The sequence below is a fragment of the Taudactylus pleione genome, unplaced genomic scaffold (assembly GCF_031769625.1).
Source record: "Taudactylus pleione unplaced genomic scaffold, aTauple2 ptg000290l, whole genome shotgun sequence".
Classification (NCBI taxonomy): domain Eukaryota; kingdom Metazoa; phylum Chordata; class Amphibia; order Anura; family Myobatrachidae; genus Taudactylus; species Taudactylus pleione.
Window position 1 is genome coordinate 12409956 of NW_028284692.1, and position 19835 is coordinate 12429790.

At 43.4% G+C, this 19835-nt stretch overlaps 1 protein-coding gene across 1 annotated transcript in view; it reads right to left on the reverse strand.

Moving 5' to 3' along the window:
• Positions 1-4133: 4133 nt before the first annotated feature.
• LOC148511907 (myosin-3) overlaps positions 4134-19835 on the reverse strand; it is a 57794-nt gene continuing 42092 nt past the window's right edge. The window contains exons 30-40 of the mRNA XM_088482673.1: positions 16182-16365; positions 14767-14932; positions 12261-12385; positions 11568-11876; positions 10813-11016; positions 9731-9856; positions 8820-8990; positions 8369-8473; positions 8195-8290; positions 7447-7584; positions 4134-4369 (exon numbers count right to left, since the gene is read on the reverse strand). Coding sequence (XP_088338799.1) covers positions 4346-4369; positions 7447-7584; positions 8195-8290; positions 8369-8473; positions 8820-8990; positions 9731-9856; positions 10813-11016; positions 11568-11876; positions 12261-12385; positions 14767-14932; positions 16182-16365 — 1648 coding nt within the window. The 3' untranslated portion in view covers positions 4134-4345. The remainder of the gene's footprint in view (positions 4370-7446; positions 7585-8194; positions 8291-8368; positions 8474-8819; positions 8991-9730; positions 9857-10812; positions 11017-11567; positions 11877-12260; positions 12386-14766; positions 14933-16181; positions 16366-19835) is intronic.

Sequence of the window (19835 nt, forward strand, 5' to 3'; positions counted from 1 at the left end):
AAAGCTCAGCTTTCCGTTCCTCTGCTTATAACCGCATTCGCCATCTCAGGATGGTTTAATCATTGCTGTGATGTGAGAGCAGAAGAGCAGCGAAGACAGCTGTCTTCCTGCCTTCTCCCTGCTGTCTCCTCCCCCTTATGTGCCAGCAGCCAATCAGAGGTGCCCCGGGTATATGCATATATGCACATGCATATCCCGGGTCACCTTCTGCCGTGCTAAGTGCTGGTCGGCGGCTGCCCCAGCTGACCCAGTGCCCCCCTCCCGATCCTACCTTTGCCGCCGCTATTGTAATGTGGCCCAGCTTGTGCATAGGCCGGGTCACCCCCATCCAGATTGGGCACGCCCCCCAAGCCCCCCCCCCTTCGTTCCTTCCCCTGCAGCCGCTAACTAACCATCGTAACTGCCCACTGCCCCCGCGGCCCCCCCGTACCTTCCCCTGCTGCCGCCGTAATGACCCGCACAGATGTCGGCACATGCGCAGAAGAAATAAAACTCCAAGATGCAGAGAAGATGAAGGGAAGATCGGATCGCAGGACCTGGATTTACCGCTTCGCTTCAGGAAACAGGTAAGTGTACATGAATTGCTACTTATCAAAACTATAGATCGCATAGAAGTGATGCAATCTATAGTGATAAGCAACAATTTTATACAGCAAATCTTCATGAACAGACCCATTAGAACCATATGTGGATCTTTTAAAATGTGTCAGTCAGTATGTAATGAATACACCTGTGCTCCAGCAAAGATATGTGGAGAACATGCACTGTGTCACGGGGACTGGATTTAAGAAGCTCTGGTGTACTGTAGGCCAGGGGGAAAAAAAAAACTTCTTATGAAACATGTGACAAGGTTGCATTAGTAATTGTTGGGGGATCACCCTGCACCCTGTTATTCTCAATCAATTATTGATTGTAATGGTTTAATTTCCAGAGTGCATACTCCCACAAAAGACAGCACATCAACATGAACATACTGTACAGTACATGCATACAGGAACACGGAACACAGCCAGAGACAACTCTGTGGCTCCCTCTTGTGGCTAACGGGGGTATTTATCAAAAGCTGGGAGAGAGAGAAAATTGTGAAAGATATGCAGCTGCGCGACCAGCATCAGATAAGATTCAGCTCACGACTCCCCGGAGCTCCCTGGCAGTCCCAGCGGCATGATTTGTTGTTTTTCTTTGCACACGATCTGTCGTACGATCGATCTTGTGCCTCATGCGCTCATCAGGAAAAAGTCATTGTAATTACATGAATGGACGCACGATGCATCGCATGCACAAAATACACGGTACGATCTGCATACTATACGATGAACCATATGGGCTGCACATCTGATCATATGATCCATTTTAGGAGCTGTGGGAGCGGGCATCGGATCGTATCCTACTAAAAAAAATACACGATCTCCACACGATACATCGCACGACTGGTCGAAAATCGGCCAATCGGCCCGAAAACATGCAGGTATATGGCCAGTATTAAAGTACTAACCAATCAGCTTCCAATATACATTTTGAATTCTGTGTTTATAAAATGATAGTTAGGAGCTGATTAGTTGGTAATTAATTTGTTACAAATTTCTCTCTCTCCCAGCTTTGATAAATACTCCCCTAACTTTGATGATTACCAGGAAAAAAGAATTGCTGGAGGAAATATCCAATTGTTTATACTAATATAGCAAAAACTATATTCTGTATACAGACGTACAGTAAGCTTGTGGATTGTCCTAAATATTTATAGACTACTGAAGTGAAATGAAAATGTTGTTATTAATATGATTTTTTTAGTTGGACTTTAGCATGATAAACAGAGAGAGGACGATGATGGACGAGCTCAGTGTTATAGCACAATCCCACAATCTTTGGATTCACAGCTAATGCACGAATAAAAGAGGCACAGGACACTTGAATGTCTTGCAGATCAGGTTTATTTCCATTAGGAAACATTGGCTAATTTCTACAGGTAAGAACAGTATGAAGTGAAGGTGATGTCTGAAATGGGACCAAATAAATTAAGAGCAGTGACTGGAACAACTGATTATGCCTCCAACACATCACAGATGCTTTTATCTTCCTATTAACAGGTAATGATGCTACTAATTGTTATTTTAGATCACAGGTTCTCAAACTCGGTCCTCAGGACCCCAAACAGTGCATGTTTTCCAGGTCTCACAGAATCACAAGTGAAATAATTAGATCCACCTATGGAGCTTTTAAAATATGTCAGTGAGTAATGACTACACCTGTGCACCTGCTGGGTGACCTGTGTGGGGTCCTGAGGACCAAGGGCCTGATTCAGAGCCGGACGCTATTTGCAGACGGTCGTTCAGAAAAAAGGGGTGGCTATTCAAATGAACCGTTCGCTCTTTGCGGTCTGTTCACGCCTCTATGTCTGAACGAGCGAACAAAACTTGCGGTCGTTTTTTGGATAACTACGCCCCCTGGCCGCTCGCATCCTACGTCATGTCTGCTATTTATTAGATTAATCGAGTACATCGACCAGCGTATGAACTGCTCGCTATACTTGTGGTTGGTTTTTCCTACCACAAATTTACGAGCAGTTCTGACTATAAAATAACCCAGTGACGTGGTCAGTGACGCTGCTGTATTAATTATGCACTCCCATAAAACGCCCGTTTTGACCTTTAAGCACGCCTGCGTTCTGATCTCCACTCCCCGTTTTCAAGCACCTTCCCCTGTTACCACCCACATACGCCTCATCCTGTCACTCAAAGTAGCAGGCATTCGCTATATAGCGAACAAACGTTTTTCGGCCGCACTGACTGGTTCGCGCATGCGTATTACGATCCGTACGCATTCGCAGAAGTGCGAACATCGCTCGGAATGAGCGTACTGCCGCTTACGAGCGGCTCTGAATCAGGCCCCAAGTTTGAGAACCACTGTTTTAGATTGTAAGCTTGCGAGCAGGGCCTTCCTACCTCTATGTCCGTCTGTTATTACCCAGTTTTGTTCTGTTAATGTTTACAATTGTGAAGCAGAATATGTTGCGCTATATAAGAAACTGTTAATAAATACATTTTTCATAATCTTTGTGTCTGTATACTCCACACGGGACATAACTCCTACGTGACAGCATCATGAGGAAGGAGGCAAGAGTGTATTTTATTCTAAATTCTAACTACCCGCCCCAACATTCAGGTGACTGTGCTCAGTCTATCATTCCAAATAGTCAGCTTTCAGGTGAAGAGAAAACAAGTAGAACCTGCAAATTGTTACACAAATACACTGTTACTAGAAACACATTTTAGCATTTCTTAACTATCGGAAGCATTCATCTAAGCCAAACCCTCCAATCAGTACCTCCCATCTTTTAATAGTCCTACATATTCAATCACTAGCTCCATTAGTTGCAAATAATATTACCATGTATTCACATAAGCCTTTATATAGGACTACTACTCTAATATCCCTTTTCCACCTAAATTCCGGGTCTGACCCGGAGTTGGAACAAAGTTCCTATCCGGATCAGACCCAGAATTTTGCCGGCGCCGACTCGGGATATTCCCGAGCCTGCGCCGCTCACACCGCAGTCGGGTCTGCATAGACCCGGCTTTTCCGGAGTGAAAGTGGTCGCTTGAAGCTGGACCAATCGGCCGGCTAGCAGCGCACTCCAGGTCATCGTGACCCGGAGTGCGCTGTTCTCACAGCAGGGTTTCATGGGCTACGCCCGTGTTAAACCCTGCTAGTTACCTGGGTTGGATTGCCTAGTCACTCGACCCGGCGATCCAACCCTCTCCCCTTTTACACCAGGGAGCTGCTCGGGTTAACCCTTCAAAAACCCGGGTTTTAGCTCCGGTGTAAAAGGGGTATAAAGGTGCATAGTTACACACGTGAAGATTTTCTGTCCAACCATCCAACTAGTTGATTGGTTGGAATGAAAATCTGGTAACATATGAGAGTAACTGATGATCAGCAATTTGCTCCTAAATGCCAGAAAACAGATGAAAATGGTGTCAGACAAGTTTGTTAAATGTTTGATCTAAACAATTTGTTCAAACAAGAGTTTTTGTCCATTTTCCGGCATTTGGGAGCAAATTGCTGATTGTCATTTGCTTTCATACTTTACCAGATTTTCATTCCAATCAATCAACTAGTTGGATGGTTGGACAGAAATCTTTACATGTGTATGCAGCTTTAGCATTGTCTTCAGCTGGTGACCTTCTAGGGACAAGTACGTAGTTTATGCAGGGAGCTACAGTTTGCAGTCCCTGGTTGAAAAGTCACTGACATTAATGTATCTTGGTCCATTAAACAGAAAAACACCTTACAAATGAATTGAGATTGACTGTATCTGATTGCTGCAATCTTCTCATTCACAGGTTCACTCTTGAGTGGTCATGATCACCTTGCAAAGACAAACATAACTAGTTAAAATGTATGCATAAAAACAAAGCATGTAGCAATGCATCATTCGAGAGCTGGGTACACACGTAAAGATTTTCTATCCAACTAGTTGATTGGTTGGAATGAAAATCTGGTAAGGTATGAAAGCAAATGACAATCAGCAATTTGCTCCCAAACGCCGGAAAATGGACAAAAACTGGTGTTTGAACAAATTGTTTAGATCAAACATTTAACAAACTTGTCTGAACGACCATTTTCATCTGTTTTCTGGCATTTAGGAGCAAATTGCTGATAATCAGTTACTCCCATACGTTACCAGATCTTCATTCCAACCAATCAACTAGTTGGATGGTTGGACAGAAAATCTTTACGTGTGTATACAGCATAAGAATAGAGGCTCAGGTTCAGATTTACATCTTCTCTCCCCCACTCCCTAACCACAGAGCTATATGCCGCAAAACCACACCAGGTCCATTCAATATAAAATAAACCAATAGAGATACCTCTGCTCATAGTTATATGTGTGCAATGTGGAAATAATTCATTATTAATATACATGTATTAAAAATATAATCATAACTTACATATGCAAAAAATATATAAAAATACCAATATCACATAGGAGTTTAGTATCAGTACTTTTTAGCTGCTAGGAGGACCCCTGATTAAATGATGGATTAGACACTAGCTATGTCTAATCCATCATTTAATCATGGGTCCTCCTAGCAGCTAAAAAGTACTGATACTAAACTCCTATGTGATATTGGTATTTTTATATTGATATATGTATACGCAATAAATGTGATACATGGTATTTTATACACCCGTTTCTCAATTTATGATTATTTTTTTGTGACCTATAAGCGCTGGTTTCTAAATATATGTACTTACATACCCTAGGGGCTGACAACCTCTAACTGCCTGCTGATTGACAGCGCACTTAGTATTTTTTATAACCTCTAATATACATGTATGTTCAGCTAGTGACTGTTTTTAACATATATATGATAATATATCCCTATTGTAAAATTATAAATCACAATGAGTATAGGGATAGCATTATTCCAGTGTTTTCTAATGAACACTGCAGTGATAATAAACTCACTGTCTGTACAAATATAATTTACAGGAGTTCATATGTTTATTAATATTTGAATATGTTTTCTACTTCAAGTGGCTACAAAGGCAGATGCCTTCAAATAAAAGTGACACATGATTTCTCTTCCTAACTATCTGTACTGGAAGTTGCCACAAGGGCCTGATTCAGATATGTACGCAGTACACACAGCAGCTGCTCCCTTGGTCTGATTCATTAAGGATCGTAACTGCAACAGTGCCCACAGTTGGCCGATAGTTGCCTACTGCGCATGCATCGCAGTGCGCATGCACGAAGACACCACTGCGATCGCACTACAATCAAGCTGACCATGCAGAGCCATCGCAAAGTGATTGACAGACAGTGAGTGTTTGGGGGTGATGACGGGGGGGCTGGTCAGAGAAATGCATGCGTACCTGACCATTTGAACGCCGTTGCATGGGCGTGCATAAATTAGCCATTGCTATTGCATACGCAGCTTATGTGCAACGGGGTTAGCTGTTTCTAAGTAAGGTCAGGGCTGCTGTAATTCTGCATGAGGGGCCAATGGTACTTGATGTTACCAATGTTTATGGAGATTTTCAAAGGATGTGAGATAGCGGTAGTGGGAGGCAGTGGGCGTCTCTATGTTGGCAGTTTGATGGCATTGCGATAGCAATCATTAGCATATTTTCGCAGCAGACCTGCATGCGATTACGTAGCTGCGATTGCAATAGCGATCCTTAATGAATCAGGCCCTTTGTACGCAGCTGTTATGTGTAATATGCTAATGCTGCAGGAGGTGTCTTGAGTTGATAGACGCCTCCTGCATGCTTGTGTGATCAGCTGCTACATCTGAGGACACAGCATCTGATCACTTTCGAGAACATCGGCCATCTGTGTAACTCTCAGGTTACTCAGAATGTTTGTCTCACATCCACAGCGAGTCCGGTAAATTTGCATTGGAAGTCGCAGACACTGGTGTTACACGCCCAGAAAACGGGGATGAAACGCCCCTGTTTTCAGGACCACTGCCTGGTACCACCCTCCCTGCCCCCAGGATGCAGCTTAAGGGGCACCTGTTCTGCACATGCAAAGAAGGGTCATGCACATACACACTTCCCCTATTATCAGACTTGTATGCAAACCATCGGGTTTGCTTACAACTCTGAATCAGGTCCTACATGAGGACAATAGTGGGCCCAGGCTACTTCTTAAAAAGTACAGTAGCCACATTTGTTAGCATGCTACTTAATGATATAGCCCGCAAAAAGTAATATTACGTTTTTTGACTTCTGTAACATACACAAATATATGCTTGTGTGCTACATTATTGGGAAAAATCAATTTATACTATTATTATATTAAAGTGAGACCTCCGTGAAAATATTTATTGTACCTTAAATAGTTTAGAACAGATGGCAAACTGTCATTTAATTTGTTGGTGAACTATTCATTCATTTCTAGTGTCTAAGGTCACAGTAAACTATCCAGGTGCTTAGCTACCATGGGTGCAGGGGGTGCAGTTGCTTTGGGTCCCTGAGAACCTACTCTGTCCCATAGTGTTCCTCTTACCTCCTTGCCATACTGTGTCATTGACCCACCTCACCATGTTTGCCTCTGACCTCCATTCCAAACTGTGCCTCTGAACCCACCTACCCATGTGTACCATTTACCCTCCTCCCCATGTATTCCTCTGATCCCACCCTCCCCATCTCTTACTGAGCAACCACCGCCATCCCCAACTGTGTCTCTGACCAAGCCCCAAGCCAGGTAGCTGCAGATCAGAAGTAGCGTGGGTGAACAGAGACAAGTGTGTGTTCGACTCCGCATAACTAAACATAAGTATTTCCTTCTCTCTAGCTTTGGGGGCCCCTTCAAAATTTTAGCTATGGGTGCCCACAAAGTATTAGCTATGCCCCTGAAACTATCCCTTATGAACAGATGGGTATATATGCTTATAGCAGAATAATCCTCTGCAGCATTACATGGAATATGCATACCTTTGTAGAGATGGTCTCACGGGTCTTCAGTCTAAGCTTGTTGACTTGGGATTCAGCAATGTCGGCCCGTTCCTCTGCCTCCTCCAAGTCATGCTGGACCCTACGGCACTTAGACATGTGGGTGTTTGAATGTTGTTCCTGTCCGCAATATAACAGAAGCAAATCAATATACATAGAATATGGGATCTAAGGACAGAATTTGGTGAAAATTTGGTGAAAACTCATTACTGACTACCCCAATTACTGTTTTTCTGTAAATTCATTATACTGTAGCGTTTCATTGCCTAGACAAGAGATACTCAATATTCAACAATGTACCCGTGGGCATCTTGCATTTCTATGCTATTGATGAGACGTTTATTGCAGACTTGATCATCAAAACAATATTTTGCATAATATGAACAGGGAATTCTATCTGGAAGTAATATAATTTCCAGTAATTTAATTGCAGAAATGATAACATTTCCACATAAAGGCTTGATCACCTTGCACAAGGTAACCTAAGCAGCAGCCTGGGACCTGGGCTTTTACAGATACACAGAGAAATTATCTTACTACTATCATGTTCTCTACCTTATTTGTTTCCTATCTGACACCCCACCTCCCTTCCACACACAAAAGCTGTTGGGTTATTGTCCTTATAACATATACACTTGACAACACTACTGAGTTAGACAGACATCATATATTGCTTTAGCTCCTCCCCATGACATACTGTATACAATGCATTGACCACACATCTACTCACCGCCTCCTCAGTCTGCCTCTTGTAGGATTTCACTTTGACTTGAAGTTTGTCAACCAGGTCTTGGAGTCTCAAATTATTCTTCCTGTCTTCCTCAGCCTTTGGTAATGAATAAATCAGTTAATAATGTTGTTCAATGGGATAGTAGCTCAATTATAATATTATTAACTTCCTTACCTGAAACGAGAGCTCCTTCACACGTCTCTCATATTTCCGGATCCCTTTAATAACGTCGGCACTTCTCTTCTGTTCCAGATCGAGCTCTGTCTCCAGCTCTCTTACCTGGAGAAATCAGTGAGAAGTAGAGTTTATATCAGACAAAAAAATATTACTCTCGCTCATTTATAATTGGACACATTTGACTTTTGGACATATGTAGAAAATGTGTCCTGTCATAAAGATGTTGAGTCGGATCTATCTCAAGACATACCTCAGAAGTACAAGTGTGTATACCTATGTCTCACTATAGCATAGAGATGTGACTTGACAGTGTTACTAGTAAATGGGTAATGTCTAACTGTGCCACAGTTACATGAACATGTCTTTACTGTACGCTGTCCTACCTCTCCAAGACAAAGCAAGATTATAAATTACATATATGATATGCAAGGATAAGTCAGCAACTCACTCTAGCCTCCAGTTTCTGAAGCTGCTTCTTGCCTCCTTTAAGTGCCAGCTGTTCAGCTTCTTCCAGTCGAAGCTGAAGGTCCTTCACTGTCTGGTCCAGGTTCTTCTTCATCCTCTCTAGGTGAGCACTGGTATCCTGCTCCTTCTTCAGTTCCTCAGCCATCATGGCAGCCTACAGATTACAGAACTCAAAACTGTCTTCATTGGAAAAGAATGCTAGATTAGCTCTAATTATTTTAAGGGCAAATGTCTGATAAGAAAGTGAGGTATTTGGCGACAAGGGGAATGGAGGTTTTAATTCTGCACATACTTAATATAGAAAAAAGTAATCCAAATGAGGGCAATAGCATAAATACACCAACAATACTTGTATAACAGTCTAGAATACAGTACATTTGATTGCTGTGTTGGTGGTGTTCCCCTAATTTTATAGGCAATACAATAGTTACACAATGGTTTTTTTTTTCACTTTTGAGTATAAGTAAGTAACTAAACTTTTTTTATTGTATATTTTTTATTGTATATTTAAAATAAAGAGCAGTAAGGTACAACCAATATTCTGTGAGTAATAAAGATGAAGATATACCATCCTGCAAATACAATACCTTTTGAAATGTATAACCATAGGATTGGTAATTGCTTAGGACTAAATGTATCTGTGTCCTCAACAGGCACCACAAATGTCAAAAACATCATAAATGTATTTCTACATGTTTGTTTAATTGAGAAGGAATTGTAACTGCTCTGTATACCATACTAAATTTCAAATTGCTTTTTGAAGACAGAGGACTTTCGACTGATACTGAAATAAATATTGTTTTATGTTAACTGCATTGTTGACTGCATAGAACAGGTACATTTAGCAGCACACTCTAGTAACAGTTACTGCAAGAGATGAAACAGAATGCTCACATCAGTTATGGCTTTCTTCGCCTTCTCCTCCGCATTCTTGGCCTCTCTAGTGGTGTCTTCAATCTCACCTTGTAGCTGTGACACATCACTCTCAAGCTTCTTCTTGGTGTTAATAAGACTTGTGTTCTGCAGAAAAGTTAATAAAGTTTATTATTTCAAAGAACAACCAAAGTAATGTAGGTAGCCCTCCAAGAAGATGTTAAACAACATTATCACAATGACAACACTGAGAATGTGTCAGTAATAGCGACTGATTCAATACCACTGGCATTTTGATACTTTATTTAGAATTCTATATTTCATACTCTAACACAATAGTGCAGTTATCAGACCAAGGCCTTCTAAAGTTCCTGAGTTACATAACAGTGACATTTAAATTGACCTGGTCTAACTGCCAGGAGACTCCTGCATTGGGCAAAGTCCAACTGGGAAGATGGACTAGATCATTTCTATATCTGTCTGTCATCTAGGCTGCTGCAAACCTCAATCCACTGAGTTCTCCAAGTAGGAAAACTAGAGAATTCAAATTTCAGAGGTCTGCACCTACCAGAGAATCCACAATACTGCAAGATATGTATAAGGATTCCAAACAAACATTAAACTGACTTAACCAGACCAAATTTCTCACATTTACAGTACTTGTATAATTATTATTATACTAGTAAAGGGACCTAGATCTGCCCACTGCTCCGCACTGTCATGCCTCCCAGCTCTCTGTCTTCTGCTCAGTACTGCTCTGCCCCACCCTGCCCTTGCTCTGTCCTGCCCATACAGTCCACCCCCCGCCCCCGTTTCTGCCACTCCATCCCAGCCCCATACTTGCTCCGTTCCCAGCAGATCCTCCTCCTCTCCGACTAGAGTCTGTCCCATCACTTCAGCAGCCATTGGAGGTGAGGTGCGCGATCGGCTCCAACTGCGCATGCATGTTGGAGATGGGACAGACCTTAACAATTTATTATATACATTAGATAATAAATATTAATGATATTAGTAGTTGTCAAAACTTTATTTTGATGCTTGCCTAGTACTCCCATCAGCAACTCAATTTTTAATGCAGTATAAAAGTTCTTTATCTGCTCTACCTGTGAGTGTAGGAGCTGGACACGTTCCATGGCATCCAGAAGTTCTTGCTCTGCCACCTTTCTAGACCTTTCAGTTTGCTCCAGAGTAGCTCTCAGCTCTTCGATTTCAGCTGCCATCAGGTTGTTTCTACGCTCAACAATGGCAAGCTGCTCTTTCAGGTCTTCTTGTCCACGAAGAGCATCATCCAGATGGATTTGAGTGTCCTAGAAAGAGAAAGACAATTTCATTGTTATTTATTGATCCATAGATGGGAAGAGTCACCCTTTTCAAGACACAGCATGAGCAATTGAGTATGCCAATTAATGTAATCATTTGTATTTAGATATTTCTGTGTCACATAAGGAACAACGAACCTCACAATATAGTACAAATTGTGTTAATGTCTTGCTCAAAGTTGAACATTAGGCAAACTGAGCAGTTGATTTAATTGAATGCAATTTTCAAAACATTAAGTAACACTATTAACTAAGCCTTAATTCCATGCTGACAATATTATTCAGCTTTGAAAAGGTAACTTAATAGAATTACAAAGACAATGGGGATAGTGTCTATGACAATGGCACACAATGAACATATACCAGGACCTTGCAACTCTTTTTCTATTGCGCTATGTCTTAAAATTTGTACTGCTGCCATTTATCTCATGTTAACAGGCTATTCTGATAACAAGCCTACAGTATGCTCCTCATTCTCTTTATAGTGTCAGTTGACCTTTGTCCTGGGTAAAACAACCTACATTAAAGACATGATTTACCTTAAGTTGGCCTTGGACATTCCGTAAGTATTTTTGAGCTTCTGCGGCAATGCGGTTTGCATGACTGAGCTGTATCTCCATTTCATTCAGGTCACCTTCCATCTTCTTCTTAATTCTGATAGCTTCATTCCTGCTCCTTATCTCAGAGTCAAGGGCTGTCTGCATGGTCTCCACTGTCCTCTGGTAATTTCTCTTCAGCTGGTCAATCTCCTCATCTTTCTCTGCTACCTTCCGTTCAATGTCAGCCTTCACTTGGGTCAGTTCAAGCTGGATATGAAGGATCTTAGATTCCTCATGCTCAAGAGCTGCCTATATAGGTAAAATAGGATAGAGGGTGTATTGTATATATACATAATTTATGCTTTTCAATGATGTTCACAATATAATGTTTCATAGCAAAATGTTCTCCCACTTCCTGTCCTTACAATGGCCCTTGAGAAGTTAATTTGCACCTGGCTTTGCTGATCCAGCTGAAAGTGCACATGACAGAAAGTCCATCCTAGAATTACATTGCTATACTTATCCAGGGAATGGGTATATGGTACTTTGTTATCTGTTTGCTGTTGAGGTCTGTTTTTTCCACACATTGCAGCATTATTTCTTGAATATTTTAGACCTCTGAAACCACCTACACCACTGACTACTGGATACTGGGCAGTTTTATAGCTGGGCATTATAAGTAGGAGACAATACCTCTGCTTCTTCAAGTGAAGCTTGCATTTCACTCTTCTCCATCTCAGCCACTTTCTTAGCTTTCTCCAGCTCGTGAATAGTCTTACTGCTTGTAGCCACTTGTTCTGTCAGGTCCGTGATCTCCTCTACATAACATAATTTTGTTTTAATGAAGAATCTCATAAAAAAAAATATTTTTAAGCATTTGCATTCCACCAAATAATGTTGTGTAACCAGGGGCACTGAGAGGGAAGGATTTACTTATTACCTGGGCTTGTTGAAGGGGCACGGGTCCACCATGGCCCACCCTCCCTCTTACCTGTCAGCACATGCTGCTGTGTGCTGGGCTGCAGTGGGGCCAGGGAGGCTGCTGCCGCCGAGCAGCAGCAGCAGTCTCCTCTGCTTGTGCGGGGTGATCACACTAACTGCACCCCTCTGGATTTGCCCCGGCTGGGGTTTCACAGCTACCCCGTGCAAAGCATTCTGGAGATTGGCCACAACAGCAAACACCTTCTGAAGGTGGAATTAGCCCATAGTAGCCTATGGACTATGCCATCACATTTGTTTCCTCTGGTCCCCTCTTCATCAGCCCCACTGATGTATGCGGAGATGAACTGCCGAGCATGCACAGTAGCTATTACTTTGCTTCTAGGCATTCACTGGGACAGGGCTTTTTCGGAAACTCTGTCCTTGGCACCCCAACAATAATAAATACATACAATAATTTTCATTCATATCCCAAGTTAGTAATAAATACAACCCAGAATCTTCTAATATAGTATAATTTAGTGATTAGTTTAGGAAATAAAACCTAACCAAATACAACACAACTTATTGGGTTTCCATATGTGCTCTTGCACACAGAGTATCTTCTCTCTGTCTCTCTGGGGGAGATGCATTAAACCTTCCACAGAGATAAAGGGGAGAAGTTGCCCACAGCAACCAGTCAGCGTCTAACTGTAATTTATATACTGTACTAGAATAATGATTACTAGGAGCCAATTGGTTGCTATGGGTAACTTTCAGTGGTAGATTTTACCTAGGGGCTGCGGGCAGGCCCGGCGACAGAGGGGACTAGGGGCACACCTGTGCCGGACCCCGAGGTCCTGAGGGGTCCCGAGGGCTCAGAGCAGTGGCGTAACTATGGAGGGTGTAAGGGGTGCGGTTGCTATGGGGCCCGGTGGCTTAAGGGGCCCACCGGCCCAGCGATCGCACCCCCTGCACCCTCCATTTGCCGGGCGCTCGCTGAGATTGTGTTACCAGCGGGCGCCCGGCTCCTTCTTTCCCCCCCTCCCCCGGCACCAGCGGCAGCCAGAGGATGGAGCTCACTCCTGAGCTCCGGCTTCCGGGTCCCGCAGTGCACTATGGGAGTGACATCATGACATCATTCCCATAGTTTCGAAGAGCGGGCGCCGGGGACAGACGGCAGCTGGCACTGGAGCAGGGTTTAAGGTAAGTATTTTTTTTTGTGCTTGTGTATGTCGGTGGGGGGCTTACTACTGGGGGCATAATATGGGGGCACTACAGGGGCCTGCCTTACTACAGGGGGCATAATATGGGGGCACTACAGGGGGCATTACAGGGACCTTACAACTGGGGACATTATATGGAACCACTACAGGTGGCATTACAGGGGCCTTACTACTGGGGGCATAATATGGGGGCACTACAGGGACCTTACTACTGGGGGCATAATATGGGGGCACTACAGTGCGCATTACAGGGGCCTTACTACTGAGGGCATAATATGGGGGCACTACAGGGGGTATTACAGGGGCCTTACTACTGGGGGCACTGCAGAGGGCATTACAGGGGCCTTACTACTGGGGGCATAATATGGGGTCATTACAGGGGCCTTACTACTGAGGGCATAATATGGGGGAATTACAGGGGCCTTACTACTGGGGGCATAATATGGGGGCATTACAGGGGCCTTACTACTGGGGGCATAATATGGGGGCACTACAAGGGGCATTACAGGGGCATCATATGGGGGCATTACAGGGGCCTTACTACTGGGGGCATAATATGGGGGTTGTCACTGCTGGCATTGGCAAGGGGTCTGGGTCGAGGGGAGGCCCCAGAAATATCTGTGTAATGGGTCCCAAGACTTCTGTTGCCGGCCCTGGCTGCGGGGCTGCAGCCCCCTTAGTAAAATCCACCACTTCAGTGAGACAGTCCATGACTGCACTGGCAACACTATGACTGGAAGTGGCTTAATATTGGAAGCGCTACCTGCCAGTCACACACAGGATAGGCAGCCCCAGCTGGAGGTGTCTCCTACCCCTGGGACTGCCAGTCTAGGCTGAAATTAGCAGAGAGTGACTTCCAGTGGAAGCCACTGCTCTGACTTTCGGGCAGCCCTACATGGCTTCTCTGGGCTCCATTCAATGCAGTCCCAAGAAGTCAGTGTTATGCGCATGCATCAGTGGAATCTGAGAAAAACTAAATTAATATTGTATCTGAAGGTGAAATACCTTTTAATTGAAATGGAATGTGTTAAACCTACATTTCTGCTTTTACTCACGTTGTAGATTCTTGTTTTCCCTCTTAATAGTCTCGAGATGGTCTAGACTTTCCTCATAGGCATTCTTCATTTTGAAGAGCTCCGTACTCAAAGATCTTGATTCTTTCAAAGAAGTCTCAAGTTCAGCCTGAGTTTCCTCATATTTCTGTTTCCACTCAGCCAGGATCTTGAACAGTGAGAAAGAAAGTTTATGTCTCTCATTTTTCATTTAAGGTTCATTTTGTTTTATCTTTTTTATATATATTCATTTTTTATTCTTCAATAACCACAGTGTAAATGAGTTTATAAATCCAAGAGGAAAATCCCTTTGAACTTAGTTACAGATAATAAAGCTGATTCTGATCTGAGCCTGACACAATTCTACTGCTGACTGTGAATGCATCAGAACCTGTAAATGGGGGGAAGGGGGAGGGGGCTGTTGATGCTTCTAACAGTGCATCAGCAGTGGCAAGTAGATCCATCTGAGGGGCACCTCAAGCAGCTGGAGCATAACTTAAAATAGTGGTTTCTGGATGGCTACTATTATTATGATGCATGGAGCAGATGCGTCTTCTAGGAGTGTCATGGGCGTGTAGCCCAACTTCCCAGAATGGGGTGGAAAGGCAAGTGTTGATACTGATGATGATGATGGTGGTGGCTGCGGATGGAAAAGCTGTATACGGCGTAATTCAGATGCATGTGGAGTCTGGACACATGGATACTCGCATAGATTGGTGGATTCTCACATAGATGGGTGGATACTCGCATAACCTAAAAAGTAGGCTGCTGCGGCTAGATGCCATAGTGGCCCCCAATAAGTTGGACTCAGAATCACTACTTGTCCCAGTGACATATACTGTATATTGCACAATAAATAAACTGATTGAGCAGTATGTTCTTTCTGGGTTCTTACTCTCTATCAGTTATTTGTGTGTAGTCTTAACCATTTAATTGATGATTTTGTTTTACCAAAATGCCCTCAAAATTGTCAACTTTATTTTAATTAACTCAAGTCAAAAACATATTTTTAAAAATGTTTTTAAACATTTCATGGTGTATGTAGGCTCCTATTGTAAAATTACCTCCCAACCCCATGTGATAGATCAACAGTAGTATTACAGTAGATTCCAGTGACATAGCTCCCCCCCACCCAGTGTCAATAAGTCCCCAATTTGGCATTACCCCCACACCCAGTGTCATGTGTCAAAATATTCCTACTGTAACCCATCCAGCCCTCCCCAAGGGTCAATGCTCCTATGTGGCATTAGCCCCCCTTCTCCCCAGTGCCAATATATCCCCCCCTGCCACTTGTGCAGAATGAACTTCCATTTTAAAAGCTGTGCACTCAGCAGTATGAAACTTCTCAGCTAAAGCCCAGATGGCTACCTTCGCATTCCCACTAGATTGCGCCACTTTGATGGTTAACATGCAGCTACCTTGTCAAAGTTCCTCTGTTTCTTGTCAAGAGCAGCTGCAGCAGAGTTGGCCCTTTCCACGTCGATCATCAAGTCTTCCACCTCTCCCTGCAGCCTTTGCTTGGTCTTCTCCAGAGATGCACACTTGGAGTTCACGGCCTCAATATGTTCTTCTGCTTCCTGAAGGCGCTGAGCCAACTTTTTCCTAAAGAAACCATTATAAAATAATATTCATATACAGTCATAAATGGTCCATGCTAATGAATTCCAGCAACCATTACATTAACTACCGATCACAGATAAACTGATCAATTGAATGTCAGCAAAGACAAAAATCCTGGTGCAATGAATGATGTCTTCACACACTGTCGCTAGTCACTGAAACTGCAATAGTTGCTAAAATGCCCATCATAACTTGACAGCAGCGCTGAAGCCGGGAAGAACAGGAGGTTTTCAGTTGTCGGGCTGTTAGAGACTCACTTGGGAATAAAATCAGCTGCATGCAGACACTTCCTTTGGATGGCCGATGTGGCCTAACTCACTGAGAATAAATTGCTTATTGGCTTAACTACTGTTCCTAAGAAGTCACTGAATTTTGTTTCCCCATCCTGCAAAACCCATACAGCTCGGTGTGCATCTTTTAGCAACAGCTGTATACTATCGGAGCTCTCGCCGGTCACCGGCTGTGGTTGAATACAGAAGAATCTAAAGTAGTGAGTACTATTGAGGAAAACCCTTTCTGCAGCTATTTTCAAATGTATACGAACTGATATCCCATAGAGAGATCCATAAAGTTGGATTACTGATACATGTATTTCTAATGTGCTAACATTATACCTTTTTCTGAAGGACTGACCAAAGGCTGAGAACTAAATTGAAGCGCCTATGCCTTTATCTGCTATTGGAGAATATTGTATATACACAATGTGCTACATTCCTATTGAAGAAACATTATTGCAACTTTGTATTCTTATGTTTGAATTTGAATCAATAATTGCAGTATATTACCTATTCTGTAGGTCTGTATGATGGCTATATTATATATTTTATGTACTCCCAGGAGATATTAGTTAAGTCCCATAATTGTAGTTTTTAATAAGTTTATACATATAGAAATTTAATGGTGTATTGGGGTAGATGTATTATAGCGGCACTTAACGTGCCGTTATAACGCTTCCCGCTTCGCCTCTTTACCTAGGCGAAGCAGGAAGCACTACCGATGAGATGTATAAACATCTCATTGGCCGGAGAGGGGGAGCGTTAACTCCCGCCTCTGGCGCTACCCGCTAGAGACAGCAGCGCATCCGCCTACTGCTGATGCGCTGTGTCTCTGTCCCGGCCGGCTCCACTGAGCATGCGCGGGATCTCGCAAGTATCGCGAGATCCCCGCGTGGAGCCCTGGAGCTGGCAGCAGCCCCAGAAGGGACAGCGCTGTCCCTGCTGTGGGGATAGGCTAGCGCCAGGCTGTAGCTGTCGATAACGACAGCTACAGACGGCCGAACGGTCATGCGTTATGACCATTCGTACATGGCCCTGCCGTCGGGATAGGCTAGCACCAGGCTGTAGCTGTCGATAACGACAGCTACAGACGGCCGAACGGTCATGCGTTATGACCGTTCGTACATGGCCCTGCCGTCGGTGCTGCTATCTTGTAGATAGCAGCGCCGATAATGACAGGGGCGCATAGCGCCCCTGTCATTTACCGCCCAGACCCCCGATCATACTTCGGGGAGAAGCGGTATCAGCACACATAACGTGCGCTGATACAGCTTCAGGGCTTCTTACATCTCCCACCATTGTGTGAGGTCCTAAGCGCCACAACACAATTTTTGTTTTACACACGATTATTTGACCTGGAAATCATAAATCAAAATATTACTGATATCCTGTACAATGGTCATTACAGATATTTTGAGAGGAAAGAGTTTTGGCCTTTTCTGTGGTTAGCTATATAATAATTTAGGTTACAAACACATGTGTTCTCATACACTGTGGCTTCAGTCACGCCAAAAATCCCCTCTCAGCAATCCAGTTCCGCAGTGACTTGGCTGCGCTGAATATCTTTCACACTCAAAATGCGCATCTTATTTGCATAAATAAAACAACTGAAGGCTACAAAACTACATTACTAGCTTGCACTGATCTATTTCATGTGCGTCAATTGTTCATCGGTGTGCGACTGAGTCTGAATCTGTATACTAAGCACTGTGATGCAGCGCCCATGGCTTTTTCTCATGCCAAGTTCCATTGTGCTCCATCTCCAACATTGTACATGTGTAAAACTAGTTCCTATGTGGCTAAAGTCGCAGTCCAGCATCTCTAGAACACTGTGAGTGGTGTTTCGCTTTGTCTGCAATGCAAATAAGATGCAAAATGTAAAGAAAAAGATGGTACGCTATTCCTCTTGTAGCGGCTCAGTTGCACCATATAGCCTCATACACAGAGCGTCTCGCGAAGTATGGTGTATAGCCACTAAGGCAGTGGTTCCCAAACTTTGTTTGAATCACGGCACCCTAGAGTATCAGCATTGTTTTCATGGTACCCCTAAACCAATAGTTTGTTATTGAGAAATTCTGAAAAAAATGTAGTATGTAGTAAAGTAAATTGTGCTGACCTTAGGCTCAGTTACAGTACATGGTGGTGACAGGTTTGCGCTTCTGATTGTCTACATACTTACATTACATTGACCATAAAAAATTTGATTTGGTGCTGGACCACCAACCTGAGGCACCCCTGCAAGAGTCCCAAGGCACCCCAGGGTGCCACAGCGCACAGTTTGGGAACCACTGCACTAAGGGGTAAATTTACTAAGATTCAAGTTTGGTCAAGATTGCAATCTCGGGTGAGTTTAGGCATGTTTTTCATATCGCAAATTTACTAAAGACAAACTTGTGTGAGTTTGGGAGAGAGTTTTCATTTTTCACTGAAAACCTCGGGTGAGATTGCAAACTCGAAACAACTCACCATCGGCCAAACTCTGAAGTACTTTTCATGAAAAAGATGCAACTCAGGAATTTACCAAGAATCGAGATTACAATCTCGAGTGAGAATGTAGCAGAGAAATTGAAGTTTCAAATAGACTACCTCCTGAGCTGCGAGTTTTGCTGAAACATACAAAATCAGTGTAATTTGTCTATGTTTCTGCATGTGTACCTAGTTTAAAGTGTTTTTATTTAAAAAAAAAATTATGTACCCCCCCCCCCCCCCCATAGAATAACCAGCCCCAGACTGCTCAGCCAGTCCTGGTTCCTAAAATTATGGGGAACACAACAAGTAGGGTTCCACCGTAATTTAGGAACCAGCACCTGGTTTTAAATATAGGGGGAAAAAAATGCGTAGGGGTCCCCCTATATTTAAAACCAGCACCGGACCCAAACCGATGGGGGTGTAATGCCACAGCCAGGAGACCTTATTTCTGAGTCTCCATGGCCAAAGCATTCTCACCCCAAACCAGTCAGGCCAAGCAGGGGATCTCAGGGGGTCCCCCCTCTCCTGAAACCCCTGGCTTGGTCTGAAGCCCGGGGCTCTTCCCCGCACCCCTGGGCTGTGGATACGGGGGTAATAAAGTGTTAAATAGTAGTAAAATATTGTATTTTACAGTGGAACTACAGGTGCTGGCATGCCTGCCCTTTGGCACTTGTGGAACCGGCACTAGTACCCCCACTGTAAAATAAA